General features: G+C 37.3%; 1 protein-coding gene across 1 annotated transcript in view; it reads right to left on the bottom strand.

The window, feature by feature from the left end:
• The window catches only part of LOC127573801 (ATP-binding cassette sub-family C member 5-like), a 91,443-nt gene that overhangs the window by 43,566 nt on the left and 31,528 nt on the right, over window positions 1–16,349 (bottom strand). The window contains 4 exon segments of the mRNA XM_052022306.1: window positions 1,877–1,949; window positions 3,304–3,428; window positions 10,273–10,344; window positions 14,719–15,084. Of these exon segments, the coding sequence (XP_051878266.1) occupies window positions 1,877–1,949; window positions 3,304–3,428; window positions 10,273–10,344; window positions 14,719–15,084 (636 nt within the window).

The raw sequence follows: 16,349 nt of genomic DNA, 5'->3' as shown, positions 1-16,349 counted from the left end.
TGTACACAATACTCCAAATGAGGCTTAACCAAAGTTTTATACAGTTGCAAAATGAATTCCCGACTTTTATACTCAACACCCTGACTGATGAAGACAAGCATACTATACACCTTCTTTACCACCTTATCTACTTGTGTTGCCACTTTCAAGGAGCTAAGGACCTGCACCCCAAGATTCTTCTGTACTCCAAAGCTCCTAAGGGTCCTGCCATTTACTGCATACTTTCCCCCTTATCTGCCATTTCTCTGCCCACATTTCCAGCTGGTCTATATCCTGCTGAATCTTTTGACTACTTTCCTCACTATCCACAACTCTGCCAATTTTCATCATTTTCATCTTAATGAAAATTGACACTACAGGTTCTTAATCATAAAAATTGTTTAAAAAATCTATTTTACATGCCATGTTGCATATTAGAAACAACTCCTTAAAATTCATTTCTATGATCTAGCCTTCAATCATTATTCCAACCCTATTTTCAACCATTGATCCTGCCTGGCTACTTTTGCCTTCATAAAGCACTTTGGACATTATATTACATTAAAGATGCTGTAGCAATACCTGCAAGAAGAGTGGCAAACTGTATCCATATTAATGGGGCTAGGAAGTTCTGATGTGGCTGTTTGTGGCTCATACACCCAGAGATTGACCAAAGTGTAGTGTCCCAGCCCTGAGAGAACTAAGGCTCAGTGTATGCATAAAGATAACTGTGACATTGGTTTAACCAAGTCTTTCCTTCTCTGACTACCTGTAGTGTAATTCAGAATTGTGACTTTGTAACATTGTAAAGATTGAACGAAGCAGTGACACAGTGAAGTCAGGGGAAGAAATTTAAGACCCGTTTGCATGAGCCAAGTTGAGGTGGAGGTGGGTTGGGGGAAGTGCAGAGTCGAACACAATGTTAGATTAAAGGACAGCTAGTTATGGCATGGAGGATTTTATCTTAAAGTTGAGACCTCTCAGCCCCAAAAATGTTGCAGGGAGGCCTATCCAGTTACCAGAAATCTTACTTTACTGGATAGTCACCAGATTAATTGCCAGGACAGTCATAAATAAACATAAGGTTCAGTTCATAGCATAGAGGGTTAGAGAGAAAGGGAAGGAATCCTTGTATCAGCTGTTCCATTAAGGTTGACCTCTGTAACCTCTCAATCTTAAGCAAAGTATTTTACTACAGAAGATTTTTTTTTGTTTTGTAATTTACTGAAAATCCCTAGTCAGGACTTTTGCACAGCTAATGGTAATTCAATTAATGGCCCATTGCAGATGTATGTAGGCAGGGTTAGGCACCAGTCCCGCAGTACAATGTGTGTAAATTCTTTCTATAAAACTAAGATAATGAGCTGAAATTATGCAACAACAACAACTTACATTCATGTCGAACCTTTTACATTGTAAAAACATCCCAACATATTTCACAGAAACACTATTAAGCAAAATTTGATACACAGACAAATAACATTTCGGCACGCAACCAAAAATATAGTCAAAGACCAAGACCAGATATTTTTGAAGAATAATATAGAGGTAGAGAGATAGACTGGGTAGGGAGGAAATTAGGGAGCACTGTCGCAATGGCAGCTGAAATTATTGCTGCCAATGATGGAACAATTAAAACGGAGATTAGCTAGAGGTCAGAATTGATTTTGTTATCCCATATAATGCTTTTGTAGACTATTCTGTCAAATTTTAGGATCCTGCTAACTGCCGTCAAAATATGCAGAGTTGAGTTTAAAGGAAGTTTAAGTTACAGAATAAGTGTTCGGATGTTGCAGGCTCTGACCTATACTTCCTTTGGTATATCTCTCCATTGACACCAGAGGAAGCTTTGAACTAGCATGTATGTCCAGTCAGAGAACTTTATATGGCTTTATACCTCAGTCATGTCTCCAGAAGGTAAAATTTCTATGTCAGGATACAGACAGCAAGCTTCCAATACGTTATTATACCTAAAAAGTGTAAAAAAAAATAAAGTTTTCTTTCTTGTTTGTCCATGGAATGGTTAACAATAAATTAAAGTGACTTAAACTATTCTAGGACTACTTAGAACGCCAGATCCAACATACTTTCATTTTTATAACACCTAAGCACCATTTTCAATATTCTCATTTTGAAATGAAAATTTAAACTTTGCAAATCCAACAACATGAAGTTTTCATTGTTGGTTTCTGTAAAACCATCACATTGCTTTTATGGCTGCCCAACAATGCACTATTTAAATGATGCTGTAAAGAGTCAAAGCTATGACAAGCAACAAATAGTTATATTTGCCAGACATCCAAAGAACCATGGCAAGCAAAGAAAGCAAAGTAGCAGATAAACTACACTGGACACCCAGTGCACAGGCACACAGTGGCAGTAAAACGCCTCTTGGAGTTTCCTCACAACATAGAGTTAATGAATATGAGGTCTGCAACTGCAGGTGAAAAGATGTGGCACGCATGACTTTTAAATCCTAGCAATGGAATCAACTGGGGTGTCAAAGTAGCTGAGCAGCTCCCATGGGATGGCAAGGACGTATCTTTTGGCAGGCACAAATATGCCTTTGCATCCAAGTCCGCAGGTCAAGAGCCAAGTTAGCAAAAATGAAATAGTCTATCAGACATCTGTTGACTTGGACTGCAGCAAGATGCAGGCCACGAAACAACTTTGATCTATCTAGTGCTCGAGGACAGTCCCTGCACAATATAGCGACTGGCATGGTGTCGACTTGTGAATGCTAAAATCTGCTTGCCACTAGAAACAAACAGTTGAACAATAAGGACCATGAGTTGAAGATGGAGCTTAAACTATGTGGCATTGTTTGAACAAGCTACATACATTTTGTGTGTCCCCACAGGTAACAAAGAATGAATTTACATGAGCAAACCTTAATATTGTTTAAAACAAGTTTCCCATATATATAATCCACTTCAATTTTCAACTACTAACTTTCTTACATTTTCATTGAAGGCAGAAAACAGCACAATTATTTACTATGAAAAATGCCAGCTCATCTTCTTAGCTACTAAATTTGTGACTGGTGAATTAGTATAAACTATTTGATTTCCTCTCTCTTTAGATTGTGAAATTGACACTGTTTCACGAAATTGATTTAATTCCTGAAACAGACTTAGCAGAATTTAATACAGCGTTTTTAAAATGCAAGTTATGGTTCACTTACACTACTGGTGTAGCATCAGTGCAAAGTGATTTTAGATTCATGTTAGCGGTTGGGTGATATAGTTAATAGCCTCAGTCACCTGTGAATTGTTTCTCTAAAAAAACACCAGTGAAGACATAATTAACATAAACAATTCTTACTTTTCTTCTTCATAACTTTTGCCAAATAAGATATTGTCACGTAGAGATGCATTAAAAAGCCATGCCTGTTGGGCTACATAAGCAAATGTGCCTCTCACTGCAACTGTCCCTTCAAGTAATATCAGCTAAAGATTGGAGAGAAGACACCATCATTAAATACAATCATACAAACAAGTGAACTTAATGTTCCTAATTTAACCTAATGTTAATTGAATTAATTGGTGAATTTTTACTGACAATGGACAAACACTTTCACTATGAAATGTGTCTTTTACAAATTTAGGCACTGTATGATCATTCAATCTTTCAATGAAAAAAACAATAAAAGAAACAGAGAAGAAACAATAGATATTTTCTTCAGAACTAAAGGGACTGAAAATTTATGACACCTAAAATATTACTGATAGTGAATTTATGTATGTTAGTCTTCACTAAAATTTACCATTTATTCACTATGGAAAAAAGGGGTAGTGAGAAACACATACAATAACATCCAAGTAACTTTTGTTTAAATAATCTTATTACCAAGACATGACCATTCAGCTGAAATTAAGGACCTTTGTCAGGAACTTGTACAAAATTTTCATGTCACTTATTTTTTCCACAAAAAGTTGTCTATACCTACAAACAGGAAGTAGCTTGCTTGCATTAAGAACCCAGCTGCTGTGTGATATTAGTGGAATCCTGGTAGGAAAACAAAACAAGTCAATTTATCTAATGCACATTGGTGCAGAGAAGGTTGTGTCAAACAAGATTCAAAAGGAGATGTATTTGTCTATTATACATGTGTAAAAAAGACAACACTTCTTTTAACTCTTTAAAGTAGAGCTGTAGTAATGATTTCTTCTATATACTCTTGTTCTGTAATGGATTTTTATTTTAATTACTGCCCACCTGGTGTCTGTAGAAAAGTGGAAAGTTGATTTTAATTTTTCCTGGAAGAAACTGGAGAGGAGCAGGGAGTGACTGTGCAGTTGAAATGAAGAGGGGAACTTATCCTCCTTCCTGCATCAAACTAGCTGACTGTAATTTTAAACAGTAAGTGGCAAGAATTCTGCCCCAAGCTGACGGAACCTGAACTAATTATGCAGATCAGTTCTGGATACCATCAGGGCCCATATGGCATTTTAACTTGAATGGGGTGGAGTAATGGCTTCCCCACCAAGCTAAATCTGTTAGAAAGTGGAGCAAATATTGGACACGTCAAGTTTAAATATTTTTCATGCTTCTTATATGGATCATGCTTATCTGGCCAAACAAGGAAATACTGTGGCCCCTTACCTCAGGAATGCCCCTCTTCCCTGACTTCCCATAACAGAATTTCTGCTCCTGGGATTATTCCTGTTGCCAGTTTGGAGCAAACAAAATTTCCAGATGACTTTAGTTGTGAAGCCAGCAAACCTTTAATAAAACTGGTACAGCCTCCCTGATAAGAGTCCCAAATGAACTGACCAAATGCTTTGCTTCCAACTTTACTAGGGATTTCAAACTGAGCCCGATGTTTCACAATTTCTTTTCCTTGTTGATTACAGGATATTAACTGATATTCCTCATAAGCAACAACACTACAAAGCCATTGTAGGTTGTCATTGTACTTAAATATTTCAGCTATTGAAAGAATACAGGAACCAGCAACCAGAATAATTTGAGGGGACAGAATGATAGGATGAATGAGAATCATGAAGTAAAATGGGCATGTCCTTACTGATAAGGAACAAAAAAGAGTGAAATGATTGCTGTATTTTGGATTCTAACCTAATCAGATATGTAGACCATGACCAGCTATTTCACCTTGTCCAGTCCAGATGACAAAGTTTCTTGCTTGGCTAAATTCAGACCTAATCCAGGAAAACAATATTTCAGTAAGCAAAATATTTTCCTTTGGTAAGAATATCAAGAGTTGTGGCATCAAGACAATTTGGTAAGGTTAAGGTACAAATCACATGATTCAACTGATTTGGGGAACAACCTTGATGGGTTGAATAGGCTACTCCTGTTCCAATGAATAAATAGTCTGCCTATGGGCACAACTCCCTGGGGAGATGGTAGATTGATATGAATTCATTCAAATGTAAATTAGATTTTTTTTCAGCAAACAACATCTTGGGAAACTAAATGAGTAACTGAGGCATGAAATGCAGTATACTTGGGACCTAAGGCACTTCAAGTTTTCGACTACTGGGCTTCATCTTGCGTTATTTAGAGTTTGTTGTTGCTGCTGCCTATGATTGTTCATAACTTTATCATTATTTTAGGTAACCAATCTGGTGGTAGAGAACTAAATGGACTTTCTTTAATCCACTAGTTCTCATATTCCTAGATGCTTGACCGCCATGCCTCTTGTTAAAATAAGAGATAGATCGTGTCATTATTGGGATGCAAAATGCAGAGATTTAAAGGCATATATTCACTAGGTTACCCAGTAGAAATCAATGCTTTTGATTATCCATCGAGGTAGCATATTAATGTCTTTGAATAGCCAAAAAGGTGAATTTGAAGTGGCCATTGATCCAGTATCAACAATTTACACTACTGCCAAAAGTTATAATTAACTCCAATAATCTCTCTCACTCTGAACCACTATCTGCCATGTCCAAAAGCTGATGCTTCTTGGAGGGAATGTTAATTAAATGGTATTAAATATTTATAAATTATAATGATGTTATTTTAATGAACATAGTTCAGCTCTTAACTTAAATTTAATTACTTCAAATGTAATAAGCCATTTACTCTGTCAGACTTCATTAAGAAGTTTGACTGTGATTTTGCCAGGTGCAATCTACTGGGCACTGCCCCAAATATGACAGAAACCTCAGTCCTTGCCAGGGAAGAAGAGCCACTAATTTTCAAAGCTGTTATGCAAAAATCAACACTGAGAAAATAGCAATGTACAATGAATTCATAAGAGAAACAAAGGACAGCAGATGCTGGAATCTAGACGAAAAAACAAGATGCTGGAGGAACTCAGCAGGTCAAGCCGCATCCATGGAGAAAAGCAGACAGTCACGTTTCGGGTCAGGTCCCTTATTCAGGACTGAAGATAGGAAAAGGGGAAGCCCAATATACAGGGGGGAGAAACAGAGCAGTGATAGGTAGACAAAAGAGGGGAGGTGGGGTGGGCACAAGGTGGTGATGAGCAGATGCAGGTAAGAGATAGTGATAGGCAGGTGCGGGGGAGGAGGTGAGAGCAGATCCATTGGGGGATGGGTCAAAGATATGGAGGCAGGCGACACAGGGTGAGGGGAGGAGAGGAAAAGGAAAGAGACAAAAGAAAGAAAAAATGGCGAGGAGATAGGCAAGATAAGGGAAGAAAAGAGGCAAGGTGGGGGTGGGGGGGGTGGTTGGTTTACTTAAAGTGGGAGAATTCAATGTTCATCCCGTTAGGCTGTAAGGTCCCAAGATGGAAAGTGAGGTGTTGTTCCTCCAGTTTGCGTTTGGATTTCTCCCGGCAGTGGAGGAATGCATAAATTGGGTAACTAAATTACAAGCATACTTTAACAAAATAAATAAAATATTCTTATGAAAGAGGAATTTCAATGAAAGTCAAGCATCAACTTTAACTTATTTCTATTTTATCATGTGAATTCTGCATGGAAAGTGAATTAACTCAATGTGTTTAAATTTTCTGCTAAAAAGACAAGTTTGAATGTTTCTTAAACAAAGCAGCCATTGGGGCATTTTCATATATTTCTCAAGAGTACAGCAGGCTTCACAGCCAACTGCAACATCAACATATTGTCTGTCTCAATTACATCAAACTATTCTACTTTTCTCTTCTACTGCCATTAGTAAAATATACACAACCCATTGACTTCATACTTCAAACAAAGACTGCCATGGCACTTAGGAGAACAAGGAGGTAAGCAATAAAGAAATATCCAATTATTGCTTCCAATAATAAAGAACAAATCAGTGTGGCCCATAAAGGCTGTTCCTTCCAAAGTCCACATATTGTCTTCCATTTTATTCAGCACATTAACTTGGGACACAAGAACCCACAGGTTGATTCATACCAACTGCATTTTATAGACAATGCCTCATCTCTGCCTTATCTCCAAAGAGCCTTTATTTTTAAGGATGTGGTAAGTTAATGTCATGACCTGTGAAAACTGTGGCCAAGAAATTCGATTGCTTAGTGTTGGTTAATTCAGCACTACGTGATTGAAAATACACTTCCTCAGATTGAAATGCACTAAAGACCATTCCCAGAGCATTTTTTCATCACTCCAGAAATTTACCCATGCACTTACACATCTGACACAATTTTTAATTCAAGCACACATCAAATGATGTCAGTCTTATCAATGCTTTTTTTAGGAGAATTATTGGAGAATCAGACCGTGGCTCTCAAGAAGAAATCATCATTGATCATTCCTGGAATAACCATGCTTTTATTGTGCTAAACTGGACTTGGACACTAATTGATAACTACTTACCTTATAGCTTCAGGCTTCAGACCACCACCGCCATTAAACTGACATCATAGTCCACTGCTCTCACTTCCTACGTCTGGGATTGATCTGTACATGAGCTACTTGAGTATTGCTGGAGTTGCACTCATCAAGTCAAATGGTGAGTATACCACCACATTCTTAACATAGCCCTTTTAAATGGTGGGAGCTTTGGACAGTCAGGAAGTGAGTTACTGTTTTGGTCTGGCTCTTGCAGCCACAGTACTAAAGTTGCTGCTCTCGTTAAAGTTTTAATCAATGGACTCAGCAAAGGTAATACTGCTTGATGTTCAGTAGCAGTGGTTAGCTTCTCTCTTGTTGGAGATTGCCATTTCCTGGCCCTTGTGTAGTGCAAATAACACTTGCATTAAGCAGCCCAAGCCTTAATGTTTTTACTGCATTTGAGATTTCTTCATTTTCTTAGGGGCTCTGAATGAAACAAACATTGTCCAATAATCAGCAAACCTCTTCTGGCCTTATAATGGAAAAAAGTAGCTGAAGATGGTTTTGGACTCTGACCTGAGGAATTAGCTAGCCAGTATTAAAGCCTGAAATACTGCAAACTGCTAAAACTAAACCCTAGTCAATATATCAATACCTTTTTGAAGGCCGTAACAAAATTGCATGCAGTATTTCAAAGATATCAGCCTTTAATATACACTGGAAACTCAAAAGCTATTCAGTTCCATTCCCACATTTGTACTTCAAATCAATTGACTTCAAATACAATTAGAGAAGAATTCATATTGTGCTAGGTAATTCTGTTTCCATGCCCTCTTGATGTAAACTAATTCCTAGATGCAGGTGGCTGGTTAATTGCTTACCTAAACATGACAATGATGATGGCGTTGCAGAGAAAGTTTTTTAAGATATAATTTAATTTTACCGAGTTTTGGCATAATCAATTTTGTTTTATACAGCAGTAGTTTTACAGAAATCTAAGTATGTTTAATTGAGGAAAGGCTATTAAACTGATCCAACTCACTTTTTCATTTAAGCCCATTTAGTATAATTATCAAACCATTTTCATATATTTTCATGGTTAAAGAAACCCTCCTTGAATAAGCTTAATTTACCACCTAAGTTATTTAACGCAACTGGTCTGCAATTAAAACTTTATGAATATGACACAATGATATCACTTAATGAACAGTTATGCACAGTGCTGGGGGAAAGAGATATGTTCATTAAGGCAAATTTGTTTTCACGGATGAAATATTTGTTTCCAATTGACCTGGAGTGGCTGTAACATATCCAGCAGATTGCTTTCCCTTTTGCTTTAATAATGCAAAATAAAATGCCTTCAGTCTGCCTTCAGTGACTGTATCAGAATCAGCATGTTTCAACCCATTCTAGCAATGGATTTAATATACCTGCAAAGGCAGCAAGGATTCAATTACCAAACATAAAATTCTAATTATAAAAGCAATAACTGAATGATGAAGTATTCGATAAACAATCATAATCTATTATAATTGAGCAAGCAATGCGAAATCAGTGCATTGTGAAATTCACGATATATTCATTAAATTATCGTAAATTCACATGAAAATATGCAAGCTGAGAAAAGCTAGATTGCAGTCATTCAGCACCTTTCATGACCAAGGTATGTTCTAAAACTCCATGCAGCAATTGAAGTGATATTATCTTCAATATATATAAAACCAACGGTTTTCAAATTTTTTATCTAGTGACCCACTGTATACCAGATGGTTCACCCAAGTGACCAAATAATAACATGTTCTCCAGTTTGTAGACCAGCGTTTATTTTAAGAAGCAGACAGAATGACTCATTCTTTAACATCCCATGACACACCCAAGGTTCACAATCTCTACTTTGAAAACCAATGTATAAGACAAAGCAGCCATTTTGCGTAAAGCACACAAAAATTTGATTTGAATAGATAATTTGTTTTAATGATGTGTTTTGAGATTTTTTTTTGTTTTGGACACCTTAAGTTAATTTCCCTACTTTTCTTTGAAATACATCATGGGATTTCTACATTCACTTGAGAAGGCAGATGAGGCCTTGGAGATGCTGCCTTCAATGAGACCAATAGAGTATAGTGCTTCCTCTGAATTGCACTGGGGTAGGCATCAACCTGGGTTTCTGTGCTCAGGTCTCTCAAGTGGGACTTGAGCTCTCAAATTTCTGACTCAGGAGTGAGAGTGATAGCTGCTGAATTACTGTTGACATAAGTGGAAAAAATGTTTTGGAAATGAAAACAATAAGTATTAATTGATACAATTATTCTGTTCTATTAACTTTATCATTACCTCCCTCCAACTGAGCAAGTTCTCCAGTAGTTGAAGGTTCTTTCCAACTCGTTAAGTTGTTCAGAATTTAATTTATCCTAAATCAAAGCTAAACTTATTTTAATATGAAACATAAAATCAAAGGTATATCTATTATCTTTAATAGTGATACATCCCATCAAACAAACCACCCAGTTTGTTCATTAAGGATCATAGTTGTATAGATTTGTAAGATATTATTTCTGATGGAATCAGGTCTTACCTGGCCCAGGATAGCAGATATCAGAGAACTTTTTCCACTTCCCACACTGCCACAAATGCCTACCAGTTTACCCTAGAAAACAAAAGGAGCAATATTTATAAAGCATTGAGAGTAGACATAATCCAGAACTCTTAAGATGCTAGTAGGAATGAATAATATATACACAAGTAGACAGACTGGATGGACACTAGTGGGCCAAAATTTCAGTCATGGCTACAAGCAGACCATCAAGGAGAAGGAAAAAGATCTGTGGTGTCAACCAGTAGTGGGAGATTTTTCAATCAAAATGTGGAAGACAAAACAGCACAACCAGTCATCGGTAAGTATCTGTTATTACTTTTGCACAAAAGGTATCTTCACAGATATATTCACTATATGGATAATCGCTTCACATGATGGGAGATATAACAGTGAAGATTTAGAGGAGAGCTTCTAGAATACTTCTCAATGTAAAGAACTGCAAATCCTTACATAAGCTTAAGGTAGCCTTATTTGTTTTAGAGCAGCATAGACCTAGTGGCAACCTGATAGTAGTGTATAAAATAATTTAAAAAAGGCTGGATTGTGGGCCCATTAGTAGATTCAGTAGAAATAAATAGATTACTGCAATGTGAACTAACCATACATTCTCACAAATGATAGACTTCTCCCCCCACTAATCACAAGAAACTACACTGTCCCTTTGAAAATCACTGATCTAATGATCAAATATTATCTTTTTTATCCCAGTTCATCATTTATAAATTGTGCAGCAAACATACAAAAAATGTCATAAAATAAACAGCAGTTTCTATTTCACATCTTCAACTTTATACATGCCCAGAAACAAAATATTGCAGAAGCCAGAAATATGAAACAAAACAAAATATGCTGGAAATACTCAGCAGGTGAGGCAATACCTGTGGAGAGAGAAATGGAGTTAATGGGCTTGATCATATTCAGTCCGACCCACTGCCTGCACTCACCCTACTGCACTTTTACAGCCTACTACCCTACTACACTCACCCTACTAACCTTTTACGGCCATGTGGCTGCTAACGACATTGAGGCTATTGTTGCATGGTTTCAAGCAGAGCAGTCCACAAGTAGCAGCTAGGTTTTAAGCTAATGCAATCAAAGGCCTTGTTCACTATTTTTAAATGATTTAACTTATCTTTTTAATTAATTTCAGTGACCCAATTCAAATGAATGGACCACATTAATACATATCCAGTCCTTTGTCTTAATAAATTACAGAACACCCCTGGATTTAGTCGTAAGTCCAGTGATGGAGTGAGAGGTCAGATGTGCCTGCATCAGACCTCCAGAGATTCCATGCTACCATATGGCTGGGTACAGGTACAGAAGTCTGGGGATTGCACTGACAGCAGATGACTGACAGTTCTGTCCACAACTACCCATGGACAGAGTGATTTGATCAGAAATCAGATGAAAGGTGGATAAGACCTTTCTCACAATGGCAGAGTGGAGAACAAAAATATGGATGGATGTTATGTTTGAGGGCAATATGGAGAGTTAGGAAAAGAATGGGGCAGTAAGGATGGAAAGAACATCAGAATGTCCTCAGGAATCAACGGAGGAGTCTGGGAAGGAGATTGGAGATGGTGAAGTGATTGGAGAGCCAGGGAGGAGAGTGCTGGAAAGTTGATGGGGCAGCCTGAGGAGGATTGATAGGGAGAGATCCAAGGAGACATGGAGGACATTACTTGAGAGTCAAGGACAATTGCTGGACTGATGCGGAATGTTAATGGTGGATATCTCTTCAAGTGTGAAGAATATACTTACCATGACAATCGATGCATTCTTAGTGTATCTTCAAGGCATCCTGGTTAAGGATATCTTTGAGCAATGCAGAAGCAGGGCTTAACCCTCCAGTTGAGACCTGCATCTATGGTTGAAGCCCATGCTAGTTTTCAATCCAATATGCAAGGCAGAAATGAATATATATTGAATAAGAAATGTCAATCATACATGATACACCTATTGATATCACTGTGCATGCCATGCACCCTCAGTGCGCATGCATATCATATGTACTTATACATAGAAGTATGCTATTTGCTCAGAAATTTGTCAATTATATTTAGCACTCAGGTTTCAGATAAAGTTCTATTGAATACCCTGCAGAAAATATGCAACACTGGAGAATTTTTAGGCCATTGACTGTGTGGATTTCCTCCAGGTACTTAAGTTTCCTCCCACATCCAAAGACATGCTGGTTGGTGGGTTAATTGGCCATTACAGATTGACCCTCGTGTGTAGATGAGTGGTGGAATCTGTGAGGAATCAATAAGAATGTGGGGAGAATAAAAAATGTCTTTAATATTTGATGGCCCACTGACTGAAAGTCCTGTTTCTGTGCTGTATCCTCTATGGCTCTTTGAGTAAGTGTGCGCTTTTAGCACTTCCACATACCTTGGCAGGTGTTCTTAAACAAAGTTGTGTGTCATAATTGGGAAACCTGAACTAAGAGTCAGAAACCTTGCATCTCTAACAAACTATTGGCATCAAAGTGGCAAAGATGAACTCCAGGGAAAACCATCAGAGTGGTCAACGCTTCACCCTCCCAGAGAAAGAAGGTCTTCTCTGATCGTGGAGAGATCTGGTCCCTTGTAAGGAGTAAATGGCAAACTTCACTAAAGGACTCCTTGACCTAGGCTCAGGTAAGAATGAGCTCTTGAACTTCTGCTTAAGCAAGCCTTCATCCTACCATGGGCCTGCTTTTCCCTTGAGGCTTGCTCAGCTTCTTTACGGTGCGTTCATGACCCCATCTTACAGCAACATGACGAATGACTGCTGTCCACTGATAGATCTCACTGAATAAAAGAACATAAGAGACAAGAGCATGAGTAGTCACCCTGTCCTTTGCGTCTCTGCTGCCATTAACAAGATCACAGCTGATCCAATCTTATTGTTAACACCATTTTCTCGCTTTCTCCCAACACCATTTGATTCCCTTGTGGTTCAAACATATGTCTGTCTCTTTCACTGAATATATTCAGTGACCCTGCCTTCACAACTCTATAGGTTAGGAAATTCCCAAGATTCATGAAATAAGAAATTCCTCCTCATTGCCTTAAGTGGGCAACACCTTATTTTGAAACGATGGTCACCAGTTCTAGATATCCCCACTAAGGGATACAATCTCTCCAGATCTATCCTGTCAATCCCCCTCAGGATTTTATTTATTTCAATAAGATCACCTCTCATGCTTCTAAACTCCGACAACCAAATGCTCAACCTGCTCCATCTCTCTTCATATACCTCCACTTCCATCCTAGCAATCAGCCTTGTGGACTTTTTTCTGCATTGCAGATCTATCCTTCTCCAAATGTGGAGACCAAAATTGTACACGTTACTCAAGATACAGTCTCATCAATGCCCTGTAGAGTTGCATCAAAACTTCCCTACTTTAATACATATACCCCTTGCAATAAAGGCTGTCATTCCATTAGCCTTCTGAATTATTTGCTGTACAGGCAAGCAAACTAATTGTGTTTCATGCAAGGGGCTTCTCAGATCCCTTTGTACTGTTGTTGTGTATTTAGTGGCCTACACGCAAAGTTGAGGCACACCCTTGGATGACCATGATTCAGTTTCACACTATGTGCTTACAAAAGTGGCAAGCACATTTTGCAATCAGCTTTCTTCTTCAAATCAATCATGCATTATAGAGAATGAATGTGCTACGAAATTCAGTTTCAAGGCCAATGTATTTTCCAATTCACCATATGCAATGCCCAGGAAATATGCCAGTCTAGAAATACTTATGCATCTGCTATAAATACATCATGCTCCATTCATACACCAGACATTATACTCCAATGTGCTGAACGGTAGTTTAAAACATCTTTTAATAGAAGCAGTATTTGAATATTGAGGTTGTCTTCATCTTCAGACTGGAATTTACTAGCACTTTCTAATCTGCAATGTCCTCTGATCAAATAAGGAGTATAATCTGACTAAAATATTGTTGCAACAACAAATTAGAATTTGTTGCCACAAAAAGATACAAGTCCAGCCAACCAACAGAATAAAACATTTTATCTCTATGTTGATTAATAATTGTTTCCTTATTTTCTATAAGCAAAATCAAGGGAGCTTTGTTAGTATTCAAGATGGATTCAGGTTTTACTGACAATTCCAATCACATTGGTACAGACAAACTAGGGTTTGGGGGATTAAGCTGTATTATTGAAAGATCACCAAAACAGTTCAATAACATTTAGTTCTGCTGCATCTGACCAGAATTTAAATAATTTTTTCCTTCACACTAATAATACCCATGATAACCACAGACTTTCACTGCCAAAGTACAAAGGCTGTATTTTTGCTTGCAAATAAAGTTTTGAGGTTCAATTAAAAAAAACTCTATGTTCCAAATGAAAAATTTAGAACAGTACAGGAATCCTGATGCTCAGCATTTTGACAACATTATTTAAGTACCTGTTCAACATTTAGGTTGATGTGGTGCAAGGTTGTCTGGAACTTGGGTTTTGGAGATGATAAATTAACATGTACGTTGTCGTGGTCATATTGCACTTTAGTGCCATGCAACAGATGATCATTTTGTTTGACAATTGAATTTTCCTGGTCAGCTTCAACATAAAGATTCAATTTTTTCTTCTCCAACCCTCTTGCCTTCCTCTTTTTCACCTTCTTCACATCATCCTTATTTGAGTCTTCTTGTCGTTCTAAGAAACAGATACTGCTGCTTTCCCATGCCAAGGTAGCATCACAAAATTCTATGGCATTATGTGTGCTAATGGGCTGTTTCCTTACAACTTCTAGTTCTTCCATTAAAAGTAAATGCTACAGAGGTGAGAAGAGGAAACAAATTTTGATTAAAGCAATACACAATGTTTCTAAATTATTATCAGACCATTGAATTTAGTACCCAAGGAATCCACAAAGATTTCAGTTGTACGTAATTTTTCTCTTTTTTTAATGATAAAGATGCCACACAAGTTATTAACGGAAATTTATCGTGGATTTGCCCTGATTATGAGGTGGACGAAAAGTGACTAATTTTACTTCAATCGGCAATTCCTTGCATCTCTGCCAACAAGAGGTACTTTAATCTGCCAATGTGGTGTTTTATAAAACATTTATAGTTTTGATTTTCAGATTCAGTCATAAGCTTTTGCTCATTGTTTTCTCCTTTTCCTTTGTGAAAGTTTTGTTTTTGAAAGTTGTTTCTAGAGATAAGATGCAACATTGTCTTCAGGTGCTCAGAGAGAGAGATAATTGATGTCAACAGAAATAGAAATATAAAATAAGATGGTAATTTGATATTCCTATTCCAATGAAGCACAGGAATTTATTTGTGAAGCTATCAGATTCAAAGGTAGAGACAATAAATTAAACTTACATAGGACCCTGGAAAGGGCCAGACTGAATTTATATTACTGAATACATGTTGGTGTCTACATTATAAAAAAGATACAGAAATACAGGAGCAGCTGTAAAATGAAAAGTTACAAAAATAGGACCAAAAATGAGGGATTAAAGATAGCAAGTAGATTGAACAAATTCAGGCTTTTTCTTTATACATGAGAAAACATAAAAGCTAACTTGATCGAAGTCTTTAAAATTATGAATGGGTTGTGCAGGATGGATTTGGAATATTTCCACTTGTGGTGAAGTCCAAAACTCATAGCTACAACTGCAAGATCATTGCAGATAAATCTAACTGAAAAACAAGGTGAGAGTTCTTAATTCAGAGTGGTCAGAATGTAGAACTTTCTAGCTCAGGAAGTTGAGAAAAGTAGCTTCACCTTTTTCAAAAGGAAAGTACATAAAAGAAAATGGAAAAGTATGGGGTGCTGAATTTGATAACCTTTAACATAAATCATAGTACTTTGATAAGTGAGACACATAGAAGGAAAGGAGCTTGTGTGAGTACATAAATATCAAAACAGGCTAATTGGGCTGAATGGCTCATTTCTGTGTATTATTCAATGTAATTTTATAGCATTAAACAATATCATATTCACCCAAATGAGAGATCCATATTATTTCCTATGGTACACAACAGTATATTTTGTGTATACACACTATAGTAGGGGTACTAGAAG

This window comes from Pristis pectinata, chromosome 8 (genome assembly GCF_009764475.1).
Source record: "Pristis pectinata isolate sPriPec2 chromosome 8, sPriPec2.1.pri, whole genome shotgun sequence".
Classification (NCBI taxonomy): Eukaryota; Metazoa; Chordata; class Chondrichthyes; order Rhinopristiformes; family Pristidae; genus Pristis; species Pristis pectinata.
Note: the sequence above shows the minus strand (reverse complement) of the source record. Positions and strands in the feature narration are given on the sequence as shown.